Genomic DNA, 19570 nt, shown 5'->3' with positions numbered 1-19570 from the left:
TTATAACCAGCAATAGAGAATTTTATACACCAACCCCATCACCTTAGTTCCCTCAACAAAAAGACAATAGGGTTTTTCAGTTGGCTTTTGGGCTACCGCAAAAAAATAAGCTTTGTGACAAACAAAAGTTTATGATTCTTATATATAGCATTTTTCTAAAAAAAGCTCAAATTTAGGATATACATGAATTACACCAAGGTTGCATGACTTCAACTTCACCATCACTAAGTTTCCGACACATCATTCAATCTTAAAAATCTACAAGTTGGAAAGTTTGAGTTGGAATAGTATGTGGGAATGTGACTATAAATACAACAAGGCTCTAAAAGTAGACTATTGAGTAGATAAGTTTACCTGTTTGACAAGATGAGTGGTAATAATGGTGTATATTATGTAGTAGAATACAATGTGACAATATCTTGAGCCTGTGGTAATCACAGACTTTATTTCAGGCATTTCACCAAAAAACAACTGACTGCCACACAATGGAACCATAAGTACAAAAATGCAACTCATGATACACTGGGCAACTTTTTTGAGCAACGTTGCTTGGGCACTTTCCTACTGAGAATGGGTAACAAATTTCTATCTAGATACTTTAGATCAGTTGTGGGCCCTGTCTCTCACCTGGTTTCCCGTTGATGGCAACATTAACCAAAGTTGCCCGGCAACATTGCTCAAAAAGTTGCCCCGTGTATCATCAGCCTTATTAGGACTCATTCTAGCAGTCCTCTATAGTGGAGCACTACAGTCAGACATACTCACCCTGACTATTGTGTAGAGTTTGGCAGTACAGACAGATGTCCATGGGAAGTTCATCCCCTGGGCCATGATGGGCCCTACACAGGGGTCTCTCCATTCCAGAAGTGGGTCCCAGGAGCTGAGGCTCTGAATGGGCCTGCTGCACCTGCTTCTGCCACACCACATGTGCCCCACTACAGCACGGCCAGTCGGTCATACCTGTCGAGTCCAAGATCAGGGGCACTGGCAGTAACGTGGGGGCCATGTCTGGCGGAGGTGTGCAGCAGTAGCTTCCTGCTCCCTGTCCGTAGTGGATATGAATGCTACAATCATCCTGAAGGTCCAGGTTTTGATGGAAGTGAACAACCGGCGAAGGCACTTCCAATGGACAGCCAGCTGCTTTCCGACCGGTCGTCCACCCTGGGCCTTTGTGGCAACAGGGTGGGGAGGGAGAGGTTAAAGGAGGAGAGGGAAGGATCACAGAGGCACCTGAGGAGGAAACAGGGTCCGGGTCTCTATCCTCAACCCTCCTTGAACTGAGGTCTGTTATGGGGCAGTGGCAAGACTGGTGCTGTACCTGACACCCGGAGGAGTCTTTATCTTTAGTTACGAGACAAGGCCCGCTTGCTGCCGCGGCTGAGGATGTGGCCCCTTGATCCTCGTCAGAGCCTCGGCCGGGTCCTTTACTGAGTTCCCCGTCCTCGTAATAGTGGTGTCTATGCCTGTGATAGTGAACGTGACTGAACACAGCCACTTGTTGCTGCTGTTCTTCCGGGGAAATGGCACCGGCATCACCGCCGCTTCCACCCCCAGTTCGGTTCACTACCGAGTCCAGGGAACGAGGCCTTTGCGTGGCCTCCATGCTCCCTCTGCGTGGAGCTTTGCCTGGTCCGCAGTAGACAAACGGATCGTAATCGCTGCTGAGAGAGCTACGAAAAGTGGACCAGCTGCCATAGACACCCTGCAGGCTGATGTCCGTACAGTTCAATACAGAGTCACTGGACGAGCCATGGCACGATCCTGAGCTGGAATCGCTGGCCGGTCCGTCTGCAAGGTAACCGCTACGCTCCGTATGGTAACTCCCTCCCGAGCAGCTGCCGTCATCCTGGCGACTGTGCGAGCCTCCTCCACGTGGCAGGTGATGATGAGTTGCATGGTTTGCGGACGATGCCACATGATGCATCCGAGAACCCGAAGCGTTCCGCAAAGGTCCTCCGGGACACCGGTGACACGACCTTCTGGGGGCCGCATAGTGATGCCCCCCCGTGCGACACCCATGCCCGCCTGTCCTGTGCGGATGTCCGTGATGGGCATCCGGAGCCAAGTGGTACACACAGCTAGCACCCAACGGTCTGCTGGGAAAGCAACGGAGAGTACGTGGATGAAGAGGGGGAGAGTTTCCATAGTGGCCCAATTGGGGTAAAGGTCCAGAGGTGTTACGGGAGTAATGATGCCGCAGGGAAAAGGGAACATGGTGCTGGGGATAAGGGTGTTGGTTCGAATAGTGATGGGGAAGGAGGAAGGCTTGACTGTGCTCAGGTGGAGGGGGTGGCATTCGACTTCTTTGGGGCTGACGCGATGCCAGATCTGAACCTAATGGGGGATAGATGGTGAATTTAGTTTAAAAACATTTGGTTCTTGAAAACAACTCTTCTTGAAAATCAAGAACTAGAGTTCAGGGTATTTTCAGGCTTTGGCTCTGAGCAAATGAAATCCTGCTACCAAACCTATATGACCTTCTTCCTTAGAACATTGAAAGACATTTTGAAGAACATTCGGGTCCAAACAACACTAGACCCTTTTATCTTTTATGTTCCACAGAAGAAAGTCACACAGGTTTGGGCATCTTATTAAACTGGATGTGTTCATATTTAGGAAGCATATAATAAAGAAAGAAGAGGAATTTCAATTCAGTGCTGCCTCGGAGGCTCTATAATAATGTTATTGGAGAAATATATATGTACCCTGAGGCTGTTTACCCATGATGTTGTGCATGCACAGTGGGCAGGTACGGTGTTGTAGAAGCCAGGGGTCGACACACTCCTTATGGAACTCATGAGCACAGGAGATGATTCTCAATTCCTGCCAGAGAGACAGAGAAAATGTAATATTGAATGCACCATTGATGTGCCTCAATACAAAAGTGGTCCTTTTCCTGTCTGGGTTTGATGGTTTATCTCGCCCCTCTTCAAAATCATATAATGCTTTTTTGTTCTTTTCGTCTCCTACCTGGCCATCCATGAATTCCTCAAGACAGATGGCACAGATTGGGCTGGAATTGGAGCTGCTGTTTGACCCTGGAGCCCCACGAGAACGCTGGGAGCCAGAGCAACCCTGAGAGCTGTATGTGCGTGTTTCCAACCTGCTGATGGCACGCATGGTCTGCTGGTGCACAGAGTCCTGGGAGTTGAGAAAATATTATTATGAGACTTCTAGAGTGAATTTAAAAGTCAAAACAAAAAGTTATGATCATGCAGAACAGCAGAGGAGTACAACGATGCAACTGAAAAGTTACAATCAAGACTAAAAGTAAACGTAGACTGCATTGGTATATAATGCAGGGGCATCCAACTTCAGTCCTGGAGAGCCACAGTCCCGCAGAGTTTCAAACAAACACCCCTAAACGAGCCAATCAAGGTCCAAGGGTTACTAGAAAGCTACGGGCAGGTGAATTTTTATGAAGTCTGGAGCAAAACTCTGCAGGACTGTGGCTCTTCAGGACCACTCCTGGTATAATATGTGTTGTGTTTTCTTACCCAGGTTCTGTTGGACCTGCAGCGGAAGCGTAGAGCAAAGATCATGATGATGGCCAACACAACCAGAGCCACAGTCAACAGGATGCCAACATCATAGTGAGGCTGTGTACACAACATACGAAGAGTGAAGCTTGAGTGTCCTGTCCTCAAACAACCAAACGATGGATTCTAACCCAATAAACAGCCAGAATGTGCTATCCCAAAAACACTTTAAGTTAAAGCAAATCTTTGACACAAATGAAAGAATTCCCTCTGAAAAGACCAGGATGGTTGGTTACAAAAGCTGTCACTGAGGCAGCACCATTTCTAAAGGTACTAGTATGTACACTTTGGAAACTAATGTTCTTTTAATATATTAATATGCACTCATTAGGGGTAAATAAGGTACAAACTTTAAGTATACCTTTAACAGGATACTGCTCCAGTTACAGTTTTTTTTTAAAAATGTATGTATGTTGACTTTTAGATGTTGTCATCTATTAACTAGCTTAACCAAGGAGACTATCTTGGCCAACCAGCATCTCCAGAGGGACCATACTGGTTGACCAGCCCTACTAGCTAATATTTTCAGGCACATAGGACAGCTATAACTGTGATAATATTGGATCAACATTGTTCCTGTTAAACCAACAGTGCTAACTATATTTCTAAACTATTTTCTAGTTCAAACCCCAACACTTACACTAGGCCTAAACATACTGGTCAGTCAGCTGACCCAACACTACCAGCCATGTAAACTCATGCTGGTTTAAACTGTTGTTTTCAGCAGGAAGACTGAAACAGTAAAGCCTAGAAATTAAACGATATCAATTAAATGTGGATACGATTACTCACCCATTTTTGCGTCTCCATCATGATGTCTATGAACACCATGGCTTCTTCGTTTTTATTAACGAGTCCCATCAGTTCTTCTGCATCTGATGACTTCACCAGCACCACTGGACGAGGCAACGAACCTGAATCACGCAGCTGTGTGTAAAAGACAAACAACAACAAAAAAAAACTTTAGGACAAAGTGTCTAAATATTAAATGGGATGTATGGAATAAAATATATTTTGATCTACATGCCCTAGAAACAAAATATTTTCAAATTCACAATGGTAACAAAACACTTTAGTTACTAGAGTGATTTTTAAAACTGCAATAAGTGGCTTTTATCTGCAATTGTCTTACAAATATAAAATAAAAATATGATAATATAAATATAAAATAAAATAATTTTAAAATAATATTTTTTGATAAAAAAAAAAAAAAATGCAAAATACAATAATTAATAATAAATCAAATATAATAAAAACAATAAAAATAAATGGACTGAAGGACATCCCATGTTCTGAATTGGAGTGATTGTTAAAACCAATAATTTGCTTATAATTTAAAACCAAAAAAAGAATAAAAATATAATAAAAATTATATATAAAAAAAAAAAACTGATTGGAGATCCTGTGTTTTTATTTTTAGATTTAGTGATGTGATAAGTTGCTTTTATCTGCAAGTGTCTTTAAAAAAAAAAAAACAAAAAAAAACAATAAATAATAATAATAAATCAAATAGAATAAAAAAAAAAAAACAATAAAAAATGATTGGAAGAGATTCATGTTAATTTACAATATTCTAAATTATTATAGTGATTGTTGGCTACTGCCTTCCAAAAAAACAAAAACAAAAAACAAAAACAGAATATAATAGAATAACATTAAATAAATAAATAATAGAAAGAAAAGTAAAAAAAACAGCAACAACAAACAAAAAAATACATTGATTGAAGGAGAACCCATGTTAATTTACTATGCTGGCAGAAACTATGGCTACCAAGGTCTATTATTATAAGGGACACACACACATACTGACCTCCTGAGCAGCACCGGGATCATCTGTGATGTCAAAGATGACCGCCTGAGCACCTCTCTGAAGAGCCAGACGAGCCTGAGAGACACAAAGAGACAGAGCTTTAGTTGTGCTGTAGAAATCCCACGAGCCAGCAGATGGCAATCCTAGCACATATGGAGACACTGAATCCGGCCATTATGCAATTCAGCACTGTTTCTGACCCCTGTGAGAGAGAGAGAGTATGTGTTAAAGTGAAAGTCTGCACATTCAATAACTTCTTACCAAATTCCTAAGACATTTTAAGAGACTACGACACTTATAAAGCCAGCAGAGATTGACAAACAATGAAATGCACCTTTTAAATTCATCCAGTTGAAAGGAAGGTCTGTACTCTGTACCAAAGCACACAAGCACTACATTGTTGCCGACAACAAATGATTTATTACTTCAGGTTAGGAGTTTAAGTTTGCTTAAATTAGCAAACAACTAACTAGGTGATAAACATACACATTACTGTGATGAATTATCAGTAGAGTATAAACTCCTAAACGCTTCAGTTCAGACTTCAACACTTTAGAGAAGAAAAACTGAGTTCATATACTACAAAAACACTAGGACTTCCTTCCACTGTGTCAAACCCACCCCGTCTTTGTCAAGATAGATGCGCTTCTTTTGCGACTGGGAGGCAATTCTGCCCAAACAATGACCAATAACTCACTAAAGGTCTATTTCCTGCCCAACTGCTGAGAGTTCAAAGGTCAAAGGTCACAGTATGAGCTGCAGGAAAGTATACTGCTGCGTTTCAGACAATGATCGTGTGTGTGTGTTTAGCTGTGGTAAAGTGATTGAGCGGTTATAATTAGCAGTGCTTGCAAAGTCAAGCATTTCTATTACTGTAAATTAGACTGATTTGAGCAAACCCAAACTCTAATTAAACTTGACAGTGTGTGTCGTCCTGAAGCGTTTGTGCTCCAGACGTGAATGATTACTCAAATCATGTGTGTTGTTGGGAAGTGTGCAATTACTGGGTGATCAGACGCACCATTTTCAACTGCTGGACCAGAAAACAGGTGACAAAAATACCACAGATGCACACTGAAGGAAACTCGTTAAACAAAAGACTGTAATAAATTACCCAGAATGCCACAGAAAGTGCACACAAAATCCTAGCAACATGCTGATAAGTTTTGCATAATTTATCAACGTGATCACAACTTTGCTGAAAAACCTGTTGCACACAATCTACTGCATGCCTTCTGTCGTCTGATTGATAGTTTAGTGTTTATTTTAGCAAGTAAAAGGCCTTTTAGTTTAACTGTACAGCTTGTGCTTCACGTGTCTTTTTGCTGTCAAATCTTTACTGATTTTTAGCAAGTAAACGTCAGAATAATATAGCTTTACTTGATTCTCCATTAATCATTTAAAAATCAGTGCGTCTCAAATCTGATCATCAGGATCTTTTGAGCAGCATTTGCTTCCAGAAGCTTTACTTTCACTGTTTCTCAGTGAGCCTCCAAAACATCTCACATCTTCTGAGGAGCATTTATTTCTTCATCTCTCGATCAGCATTGCATTGCATTGCGTTATATGTTTGGATCATTTCAATCTCATCTTACTAAGACATATTACTGGAGATTTAGAGCGACAACTGGTATTTAGATCATTTTAGGCAAGTATACGCTATACTGTTATAAAGATCTCATTGATTTATAATCAACCAGAATTTCCATCTTGCCTTTTGGCCATATAAATATCAGCATCTGCACCAAAATGCATATTTTTGCTCAGTTTGGGCCTCTGAATTCAATTTAGGTGTTTTTCTCATATTCTCACTATATCAGACAATAAGAGCCAGAAAAGCCTGATGCTCAACAAAACACACATATGCAAATCACCAATCCATGATGTTACAGTAATTACAGCAATAAAACTGAAGTGCATTATGAAATGGTAAAATTCAGCTGATGCTGTGTGACATTTAGTTTCCTCCATAATTGACAGATAAATTATAGATGATAAGAAACTGTGGTAAAAAAGGTAATGCTCTAAATGTAATTCTGGACACAGACTGTGCTGTGTGTTAAAGGTTTAATAATAGCCTCATGGCTGCAGACAGACTCTTCAGAGACAGGAAGTACAATCGCAGACCCGTCATTAGCCTGCTAGCCACACACACACACACACACACACACACAGAGCTAACAGGTTTAACCGAGCATGTGCACGGAAATCATTAGTGTTTTCTATAAGAACCAACAGCGTACAGATTACTGGCTCAGTGTGCGAGAAATTTTGAGAAACTTGTTAAGTGTGAGTTTCATCTGCAGGGTTAATGAGAGGGTTCAGATGTGTGCAGAGTGTAATGCGTCTTACAGAAGTAAGTATGTGTGTGTGTGTGTGTGTGTGTGTGTGTGTGTGAGAGAGAGTCTGTGCTACCTGTCTGCTTTCAGCTGATTGGCCGGATGGAGCAGGAAGAGGCGGAGCAGCAGTGAGCGGTGTGTTTGGGACATAAGCTCATGATAGCTGATGTGTGTATGTGTATTTAGAATAACAAGAACTGACAAGATAGAAGCCAATATAGTTAAAAAATAAAAATTGGTATAAAAAAAGTGTTCAGCTAAAAAAAGCATTTGATTGCATTAGTGCTGTCTACCTTTTCAGCGGCACTGGTTCTAAGTATTTTTCCACATTAACTTTCTTCCCCATAGGTATTTTAAAAGGTGTTTGTTACAGAGTTGAACCAAACCAACCAGCTACAAAGAGAATCCGATTAAAAATTTAGATCTGAAGCAAAAAATGATTGAAAATGATACAAGACTGAACTTAACGGCTTGACAATGACAATTGAATTAAAAACTATAGAGAAATATAAAACTATTGATTCAAAGACATTGATTACATATATCCTTGCGATTCTCTGATTGGTGGAGATTTCACTGCAGAATTGTGGGTAATGCAGTTTTGTTAAACAGTTTTTTACAAAATACCTTGAATTAATGCAAACTGATAGCTTCAACAAAAGCATCTACCATTGATTAACAAACTCTGAGATCACAGTAGGTCTGTCTTTAACAGTTTATAATGTATTGTTAAAAATCTATTTCCCTATGGAGAAAATGAGAGTTCACACTGTTCTTTACTGTACAAGGAAAGCAGACAGTGACCAGAAGCTGTTAAGCACTAAAAGTGACATAAAACTACCATAAATGTATCATAAATATAGTTCATATGTCTCTGAACTCAAATATGGTACATAACTAGTAGTGATGTGCGGATGAGCTAAAACGTCACCCGAATCCGCAGCTTCAAATAAATGATCCACCCGCCAACCGCCCGCACCTATATTTTTGTCTGATTTAGATAACCGCACCCGATCGTCACATTCAGGGTTCATACGGTCACGAAAAACCTGGAAAAGTCATGGAATTTTAAAACGGCAATTTTCAGGCCTGGAACATTTTGGAAAAAATTAATAAAATAATAAAATGATGTTTAATCAGGTCCTGAATTTCAGTGCGGTATTGCGCATATCTCACATTACTCATTCCCACAGCTTTCGACTTTAAAATGAGGGAAATTCCTGCAAAACATTTATTCAATATAGCGTATAGGTTAGATGAGTAAATAAATTCACACAAACCATCAGATCAAATCAGTCATTTGAAAACAGCGTGAGTGATTCAGCTGTACCACGTCTTCTCTCTTTGACCTTCTCTTCACATCGGCACATCTAGAGCTGAACGCTGCGATACAAGACTTTAGCTCACGTTTCTGTACAGTTGACAAAATTGTCAATTGTTGCATCGTCACAAAAATGTATTATTTGCACATCATGGCACATTAAGCCTCACATTGTCACATCCAAAGCGTGCTCAGCGAGTACCAAATTGAGCAAAGCTTGTTGCGCTTAAGTGGCCAAATATACACAAAATGACGTCAAAATGGTTGTCCTGGCGAGTATCCTCGTAAGCACTGTCGGTTTCGTCTCAAGTTAAATGTAAACAGTTGCTAATAAAGACGCACGTGTATCAGTTGTGCCGTCTGTCATTAATGGTAATCAAACAACAAAAGACACGCTGTAAAAAAAAAAAAAAAAGTTGAGCCAACTTAAAATTTTTAAGCTGGTTGCCTTAAAATTTAAGTTGGCTCAACTTTTGTTGTTTTTTTGTTTTTTTTTTTTACAGCGTGTCTTTTGTTGTTTGATTACCATTAATGACAGACTTGTCGTTTTAAGTTTATACAACAAAAATTTGAGAATCTCCCACAAAAACAAGTTGAGCAAACTCAAAAATCTGCTGAAGTTGGTTGCCTTAAAATTTTAAGTTGGCTCAACTTTTTTTTTTTTTTTACAGTGCAGAAAATCCCTCACTGCTCTTGACTAAATAACGTTTTGCTGAATAACTTTAATATGTTAATTTACAGTTTATTCAATATCTGTAGCCTATTTAACACACGTTCATATTTTAGAAAATGTAGTTAATATTTGCATCATTACTGATTTATCTTATTCACCCGCGACCCACCCGCAAATAATCAGAATGCATTTTTTTATTACCCGACCCGCGGTTATAACCGCCATCCGGGCATCACTAATAACTAGGCATTTCTTTAGTGCTATTTTTTGTCCCTTTTCAAGCCTGACATACTCACAATGAACAGAAAAATACATTGTGAAAAACAGTGCATGGGTTTGGAACATGAGGGTGAGTAAATAATGACAAAATATTTGAGTAAATTATTCATTTAAACAGACATTAAAGGCGGTTGGTGAGATAAAGGTAAAAAATGCATTGAGATCATTATTAGATGCCCCTCCTCATCGTCTCTTTCTTTCCCTTCACTTAATCACTCGACGGTTCATTCGATCGCACTAAACAATCATCCCTCTATCGTCTACATAAATGGATATTTGTTAATTCAGCTTGATCCCTTCTTCTGAGAGCTGTTGGTTTATTTCCAGCCCGCAGGCGAAAGGGAGCCCGTCCAACACCGGAGAGACAAAACCCTCGGATAGATTCCCTCAGATAACCTCCCATGATTAAAGTAAGCCACACACAAAGAATGAAACTCAGTCATCTACTGTAATAACTTCACATTCCTGAAATGATCTACTACAGTAGCCTGACAGTAACGTCTCAGTGGCATACAGACATTAAACAACAATCTCAATATTGGGCCAACTCAATTCAATATTATATTTAAAATTAACATAAGATTATAAAATTGTAAAATTTACATAGTAAAATGTATGTATTTTACATAATACAAATTTATATGTGTGTGTGTGTGTGTGTGTGTGTATGTATATATATATTTATTTATTTTCAAATACAATAATTTATATTAACGGGTACAACTTTTAATTTTAATAATGTATGTCTATATGAAATCTATGTGTGACCCTGGACCACAAAAGCAGTCATAAGCAGCACGGTTATATTTGTAGCAATAGCTAACAATGCATTGTATGGGTCAAAATGATCCATTTTTCTTTTATGCCAAAAATCATTAGGATATTAAGTAAAGATCATGTTCCATGAAGATATTTTGTAAATTTCCTGCTGTAAATATATCAAAACTTAATTTTTGAATAGTAATATGCATTGCTAAGAACTTCATTTGGACAACTTTAAAGGCGATTTTCTCAATATTTTTTTGCACCCTCAGATTCCAGATTTTCAAATAGTTGTGTATGTATAAATCTCAATTTACAAAAACATTGACCCTTATGACTGGTTTTGTGGTCCAGGGTCACATATCTCTATCTGTCTGTCTGTCTGTCTGTCTGTCTGTCGTTTTTATATATATAATTAAATTTAATAGACAATTATGATATACTATAATATATCAAATTAAATATTAAATTAATTGAACTTTTTTTCAGAAGCAGACCCAAAATCAAAGCAGAGCCAAATACTCCATGTAACACTACAGGTAACACTGCATGTTTAAAATCTGGACAGGTTTACAGCGGTGAAGCGTCCACGTGAGCATGATCTGTGACAGGGTAAACTGTGAGTGAGGAGTTTCCAGCGTGTCCACGGACTCTGAGCGCCAGCTTAATTAGCCGCTTCTTCCTGTGCTTTCATTTGCCACATGAAAACATTCCTGTTTTGATCCATATCCTGTTATTCCATAAGACCCGTGAATCCGATCTACCCGAAGAACTGGAGCGCTAATAACCCGGCCTACACAGAAGATCTGCACGCTTTCTCACATCTTCTGTGCTGATCGAGGGAAAATCTGTGGAATGGATTTAAACACGTTAAAGAGAGCTGGAAAGGCAGTTGTTACATCGATTATACCGTGGTAGATGAATTTGCATGGCTGATTTATGCTATTTACATGTGCAACACTGCAAACAACTGACTTTTAACTTAGTATTTTTGTCTTGTTTTCCAGTATACAAACATCTAAACATTCTTAAATCAATACTGTATTTACTTGAGATGCAAAATGCTAAAAGATAACGAGTCTTGTATTCTGAAAAATCTATCAAAATGAAGTGAGATTATACTAAAAAAAAATGTCCAATGAGGTTAGGAAACTCAACTTAATTCAAAGGGAAAATTCAAGTTTATTTTTCTGATCATTGACAGATACTTTTTCTTGTTTTAAGCAATTTTTTTTTTTATTAATGTCATATATTGTAAATGCATTTTGATTTTGAAAAATATAGAGAGAGAGAGAGAGAGAGAGAGGAAGAAACCCACTTTTTGCAGTGTTGCCCATGTAAATAGCATAAATCAGCCATGCAAATTGATGTAACAACTGCTTTTCCAGCTTTCTTTAACATGTTTAAGGAAGAAAAGCTTTCTTTCTTTTTATTTTATTTTGCAGTGAGTGTGCCTCATCTAATCAGATATCATCTGAGTATTTATTTATTTATTACTAAAATGACTCATATCGTGATGCTTGAGTTTGCGGATAGAAGAGGTGGTAGACGTGTTGACAGGACGTACGGTTTTCTCAGGGGATTGTGGGAGTTTTTGCCCAGGTTTGAGAACGAGAGAGAGACCAGAGGGGGGGGATGGAGATGGGAAATGTCTTTTTCATAGCAAGGTGTGACTCCCGTAAGGAGCCTAAGCGGCCTGTATGTGCGCTGCGACGCATGCCTCTGCTTGCTGCTGCCGCAAAAACAACAGGCATGCTCAGAATAAACCTCCGCTCTACTGAGAACATCAGTCATGCATCTGTACGTTAACAAGCTCTAAATGCAGCAGCGTTTCTGGGACTTCTCTGAGTCAGCGTGGCAGACGTTTGACTTTTAGTAAGAGGCGTTTCCTATGAGGTGAGAGAACAACCTTGACAACACAGAAATACAGAGAAACAAATATTACAAAACTAAACAAAATATATATTATAAATAGTCAAATAGTGTTTATAAAACAGAGATTGTTTACAAAACATGTGAGATCTATTAATTCAGAATCTCCTGCAATGTCAAACATAAATATATATATATAATGTCATTTATATATATATTTATTATGTACACTTTTGACAATACATTCATTTATTCATTAAATATATTATATTGTTATTGATTTTTTTAATACATTTATTATGTTTACACTACAAGTTAAAAAGTTTGGGGTCGGTCAGCTTTTTTTTTTTTTTTTAAGAAATTTATATTTTTATTAAACATGGTTGGACTTTCATTTAATCATTTCAAATAAGTGCTGTTCTTCTGAACTTTCTATTCGTCAAAGAATCCTGAAAATAAAAATCTATCATGGTTTCCACAAAAACACTGAACTGTTTTCAACATTGATAATAATCAGAAATGAAATCTTGAGCAGTAAATCAGCATATTAGAATGATTTCTGAAAGATCATGTGACGCTGAAGACTGGAGTAATGATGCTGAAAATTCAGCTGCGCATCACAGCAAAAAAAAAAAATTCAACTTTAACACATTCATACAAGAAATAGTTATATGAAATTGTAATAATGTGTCACTATTTTAATGTATTTTTGATCAAATAAATGCAGCTTTGAAGAACAGAAGAGACTTAAAAACATAAAAAATCTTATAGACCCCAAACTTAAACAGTACTATACTGATTTATATTAAATATATCAAATTTAATATCTAAATATTAAAACCCATCCTATGATAATAAATGCATCCTATGATGTGAGATCTCACTTTAAGTAGCCAAGCACCCAATAAAGTTCATTTCCACTACTTAAATCCACAAAACCCCACTGATTCCAGGATAATTCACAATCCAAACCTCTCCTCCTCACTCTCTCCATCACCACAGGGCTTCACTTGTCTGCGTTTTGCAATCGATTCAGGAATTCCAGCTTTTAAAGTGCTAAGAAGAGAGCAAGAAAGAGAAGAGCGGCGCGGAGGAGCCGGAACGGAGCCCAGGAATCCAGCTTTTATAAGCTGCTCGTTTAATGTGGTTATGAGCGAATCCAGCGCTGTGAAACCAGTGATATCACTCCCACCGCGAGTGTGTGTGTGTGTGTGTGTGTGTATACACACCTGATAGAGCCACCCAAACAGCATCTGTTCTTGCTTTGAACTGAGCTCTCCAACTTAAACACACACATGTATTTGTGAATAAACGAACTGCAGCAGAAGTAAACATCTGTGTACTTGTGTATCTAGAGACGCTCCACAACACTGATCACTTAGCAAAGTCCCTCAGTCATTCACAGGGTTTCCGTAGGTTTGATGAAGGGACATTTAAGACTTTTTAAGGAATAAATTCAATGTAAAAACACCTCAATATAGTCAAAGCAACATTTCAAAGTTTATAAACACAACTTCCAATTGATTTTTTTTTAAATAGCTTTAGTTTTGAATAGATCTGCTTCCAAACACTAGAATTTTGAAATAACTTTTACTATGCTTTCTGATCACACTGCAAAAGATGTTTTTGATGAGTATTTTTGTCTTGTTTTCCAGTACAAATGTCTAAAGATTCATAAATCAAAATACATTTACTCGAGAACCAAAATGGCATCAGTTATTAAGCCTTTTTTCAGAAAAACTAATTAAAATTAAGTGAGTTTACAACTAAAACAAGAAAAAATATCAACCAGTAGGGTAAGAAGAATAATGATCCCACTGGCAGACACTTTTTTTCAAATTTTTAACTTAAACTTCATTTTGATCAATTTTTTTTTAAACAAGACTTAATATCTTGAGTCATTTTGTGTTGCAAGTAAATGCATCTTGATTTAAGGCTGCTTAGATATTTGTACTGAAAAAAACAAAAAAAAAACAAGACAGAAATACTGAGAGAGAAAATCATTGTTCGCAGTGTTGTTTTATAAGAAATTGATCAAAAATGAAGTGAGTTTATGATGACAACAAGAACAAACATCTGCCAACAGAGTCAGAAAAAGGGAAAAAGAGTCAGTTTTCATTCCCTATTGACAGATATTTGTTCTTGGTTTAAGCATAAACTCACTTCATTTTGTTCAAGTTGGTATCTTTATTTTGCATCTGAAGTAAAAGTATCTTGATTTAAGGATGTTTAGATATTTGTACAGGAAAACAAGACAAAAATACAGAGGAAGATTTTTTTGCAGTATAAGATTAAATTAAATAAAATCAAATGAAATCTGAGGCTTTAATTTGTGGAGAGGCAAATTATGACATTTTAAGACCTGAGGAAAGTCTGCATTCATGATTTGACTTCAAGTAGTTATGAGATTTATGATCGGATGAATGTGAACACCAACGATTTCCATCCTCCTCTGTATTGTCTCTATTATTGGAAACCCTCTCAAAAACTCCAAATCAAGCATCAGCCGCTAATTCACAATCACCACATACACTTTTAGTGCAGAAAAACAAGTCAAAGTCCCGATGATGAAAATATTCAAGAATAAAGTCGATATTTTAGAAGACACGTCAGAGTGCTTAGATTCCAAAAACAAGCACTTATATATATATATATATTTGTCATTATTTTAAATAAACAAATGCCAAAGCAAGTGATATTTATTGCAAAGAAAGATGCACAAACGTTTGAATTGCTTTACGTTTGAATAAAGTAGTTATGAAATAATAAGTCAATAGGCAGACCATAAGTAATTGAACAACTGACTCAAGAGCTGTTTCATGGACAGAAGTGGGCTATTCCTTCGTTATTTCTACATCAATTAGAGTTTAAGTGTGCCATTTGCTGATTTATTATGAGTGTTGAAACTATTGTGCTGCTTAATATTGTTTTTGGAACCTGTGATACTTTTTTCTTTGATTATTTGATGAATACAAAGTTAAAAAGAACAATTTATTTAAAAAAAAAATAATAATAATAAAAATTGTGTTATATATACAATGCTATTCAAATGTTTGGGGTCAGTAATTTTTTGCTTTTAAGAAATTAATACTTTTATTCAGGAGGGATGTGTTAAATTAATAAATGTCATAGTAAAGGCTTATATTGTTAGAAAAGTTTTCTATTTTGAACAAATGCTGTTCTTTTTAACTTTGTATTCATCAAAGAACCAAAGATAGAAGTATCACAGGTTCCAAAAAACAATATGAAGCAGCACAACATAATAAATCAGTATATTAGAATGATTTCTGAAGATCATGTGACACTGAAGACTGGAGTAATGGATGCTGAAAATACAGCGCTGCATCACAGAAATAAATTATATTCTATAACCAATATTAGAAATTGCAATAAGATTTCACAATATTACAGCTTTTTCTGTATTTTTGATCGAATAAATACAGCCTTGATGAGCAGAAGAGACTCCCTTAAAAAAAAAATTAATAAATTGTAAATATATATATATATACACACATATACATACATGCATATACATTAGTGGTGGGCCGTTATCGGCGTTAACGTGCTGCGTTAACGTGAGACTCTTATCGGGCGATAAAAAAAAAATATCGCCGTTAATCTATCCTCAAAGTTGGGTTGGGAGCTGGGAGCTGGGTCTATACTATGCAAGCTATGATGACTTTCACCTTGATATTTTAGCGCGGATGTATACCTAGCAGAATTGCACTGTAGGGGGCGAGAACGATCTTCGAACCTGTGTGTATGCGTGCTAACATGGATGCAGCTATGAAGCCGCCGGGTTTGCTTCAGGGAAAATGTATTTTTAAGAAGCTTCCCAATGGAAATCAGCAAGTCATTTCTGTCTCTACGTTACATGGTCGCGCTCTCTGTATCGCGCGCACAGCGGTTCTCACACACACACACACACACGCACAAACAAACACACACACACACACACACAAACAAACACACAAACGTAAGCGCACACACAAGTGAGCACACTCCCACTCCTATTTGTAAATATTAAGCCGCAAAATGTATGGCGCAGACGCGCGGGTTTGTTCACTACTCATACAGAAGCGCGCGTGATATTAACGTCTGTCGTCTCACTAAATGAGGACATAAATGCATGAACAACATCTCCAGAACTGCTCTGAGAGTCACTTCATGAGCATTCGAGCGTTTCATTTGAGAAAAACTATTCTCATATCAATATACACAGAAATTTAAAGGTATTCACGGCAACCCGTCAAAATAAAAGTTTGGTTTCACTTGAAGACATTGGGCAGAACATAATAGGCTACTACTACTAAAACTATTAAAACCTTATCTTTAAGGAATAATCATACAATGTCTTTAATGTTATTATCAATATTAAATTCCTGATGACTGCTAGTTGTTTACTACTAGTAGTGAATTTATTCTGATCTACTTGGCAGAATTCAAATGAGCCATTTTAATCTAGATTAATCTAGATTAATTCCAAGATTACAGTGAGATTAATCTAGATTAAAAAAATTAATCTATGCCCACCACTAATACATATACATATACACATACACACATACACACATATACATACATACACTTCATTTTTTACTAGTCAACATTTTCGCAAAAATTTGTTTGTTTCTCAAAAGAAGTCTCTTACTCAGCAAGGCTGCATTTATTTGTATAAACTATTTAAATGAAATTATTTATAATATCAGTAACATTGTGACATATTATTACAATTTCAAATAGCTGTTTTCTATGTGAATATATTTTACAACTGTAATTTATTTCTGCGATCAAAGCTGTATTTTCAGCATCATTACTCCAGTCTTCAGTGTCACATGATCTTCAGAAATCATTCTAATATGCTGATTTGCTGCTCAAGAAACATTTCTGATTATTATCAATGTTGAAAACAGTTGCACTGCCCAATATGTTTGTGTAAACCGTGATACATTTTATTTTTCAGGATTTTTGATGAATAGAAAGTTCAAAAGAACAGCACTTACTTGAAACAGAAATCTTTTATAGATGTAACTTTATAGATGTCTTTACTGTCACTTTTGATCAACTTAATGAATCCTTACTAAATAAAAGCATCAATTTGTTTAATATTATTTTAAACAGAACACAAACTTTTGAACAGTTAAGACCCCCAATCATTACATTGGGGGTTTTAGGTCTAAATCAGTAGGGTTCAACCTCGCCAAACCGTATCTCCCACTCTGGTGGTCTTCTGAATCCTGGCCTAAACTTTAAACCCAAAGCAAAGCACATTCCCCCCATTCACCCGCTCCGGGCCTGCAGCGATCCCCGTCCTCTGACCCGCTTCTCTCCTGTGTTCACGAGCGCAGGCCCGGGCCGGTCCGCAGAGGTATTTCACAGCCAATTAAACCACGGCTGATCTTCAAACAACACTCTCTGCATCAAAGGCAGAAAAATGACGACAGTAAAATTAATGCAGCAGCGGTGCTGCAGGGCACAGAAGAAACACCGCCGCATTCCCTGCTCGTGTGTGTGTGTGTGTGTGAGAGATACTGAAAAACTCAGGAATCACAAGACCGGCAGGCATTTTAATAGCTGTAATCTAACACTGATTAAAGCTGCACTGAAAAAAAAAACTGTTGTAGAAACCATTCTCACTCAGAAATTTCTAATAAATTTCACAAATGATAACAAAAATAGCATGTAACATTAAATTAAACTTGGAATTTTAGTTAAAAAAAAACGGAAAGAGTATTTTCTAGTAAAAGTACTTTTTTTTTTTCAGTGTACACTACGTAACTTTTTGTGCTTAAAAAAAACAGTTAGTCACTACTAGCCAAGTTATAATTTTTTAACTTACATGATATGAATAGTAATGTGTAAAGTCAGCTAAAAGCATAAAAAATAAATATATTAATAAATATTAAAAAGTTTATTTTTATTTTTTTAAGTTTTTTAAATCATTATCTTCTGCTCATCAAAGCCACATTTATTTGATCCATCTTACAATCAAAACAGTAATATGAAATATATTTTCACAATATTACTGAGAATAGCAGCTTTGCACGATTATTATAGTTTTCAAAGAAAAACAAAAAATATTTAAAAAATGTAATTTTGTTTAACTATGTACTAAAATGATTTTAGATAATTTTTAGAAATGCACAGACATTAAAAACTAAAAGAAAATTAAATTAACAATTACTGAAACTTAAAATTAAAATGGGAAATGTAAATATATTTACATTTACATTTAGCAGACGCTTTTATCCAAAGCAACTTACAGTGCATTCAGGCTATACATTTTTTTTATTTATTTATTTTTTTAATCGGTATGTGTGTTCCCTGGGAATTGAACCCACGACCATTTGCACTGCTAACGCAATGCTCTACCACTGAGCCACAGGAACACTGTGGCTTTCATATACATTTAATCGCAGTGATACTAAAATAACAATGCTGCAGCATTGGCAAAACTTTCTAACATTATTTAAAAATTTTCAAGTCAAAACAACAGCAGCATAATAAGCTACTTACATATTTTACAAATATTGATCTTTTGTTATAGACATTATTCAAGATAGTGCCATATTTAATTTGTGACAGGAATGAAAACGAGGCTGAGAGGAACAGAAATGCAGCTCAATGGATTGGAAGTTCAATGGAAAATCTTTCCAAAAAAAAACTTTCAGCACCCAGAAACTCCATAAAAGAGTAAATGATGTGGTCTAGGATCTTAACACAGTACGAGCTACTGTAAAGACTGGAAGTGTATTCCTCACAGCCTCGTTTTCATCCCTGTTAAATTCAATATAGCGTCTAACCTGTCAGGGAGAGTTTGGATATTCGCACTAATAAAGCGATCATCTGTAATCATGTTCTCAACCGATTCATCCAAACAGAACAGCAGAGCTGAAGCACAACTCACGCAACGACCAAAACAACACGCAAGTAACTTCTGTTTTACACTTCAACCGCTAGAGGGCCAACGTCCCA

General features: G+C 37.0%; 1 protein-coding gene across 3 annotated transcripts in view; it reads right to left on the bottom strand.

Annotated features, from left to right (window-relative positions):
• The window catches only part of LOC131540371 (E3 ubiquitin-protein ligase RNF43), a 131212-nt gene that overhangs the window by 4253 nt on the left and 107389 nt on the right, over positions 1 to 19570 (bottom strand). For 2 of the 3 annotated variants that reach the window (XM_058775093.1, XM_058775094.1), the window contains 6 exons: positions 5350 to 5424; positions 4332 to 4466; positions 3498 to 3599; positions 2971 to 3141; positions 2706 to 2823; positions 766 to 2334 (listed from right to left, as the gene is read on the bottom strand). In XM_058775093.1, coding sequence (XP_058631076.1) covers positions 766 to 2334; positions 2706 to 2823; positions 2971 to 3141; positions 3498 to 3599; positions 4332 to 4466; positions 5350 to 5424 — 2170 coding nt within the window. The remainder of the gene's footprint in view (positions 1 to 765; positions 2335 to 2705; positions 2824 to 2970; positions 3142 to 3497; positions 3600 to 4331; positions 4467 to 5349; positions 5425 to 19570) is intronic. The other variant, XM_058775095.1, reaches the window with a different exon arrangement.

The sequence above is a fragment of the Onychostoma macrolepis genome, chromosome 05 (assembly GCF_012432095.1).
Source record: "Onychostoma macrolepis isolate SWU-2019 chromosome 05, ASM1243209v1, whole genome shotgun sequence".
NCBI classification, from domain to species: Eukaryota; Metazoa; Chordata; class Actinopteri; order Cypriniformes; family Cyprinidae; genus Onychostoma; species Onychostoma macrolepis.
Note: the sequence above shows the minus strand (reverse complement) of the source record. Positions and strands in the feature narration are given on the sequence as shown.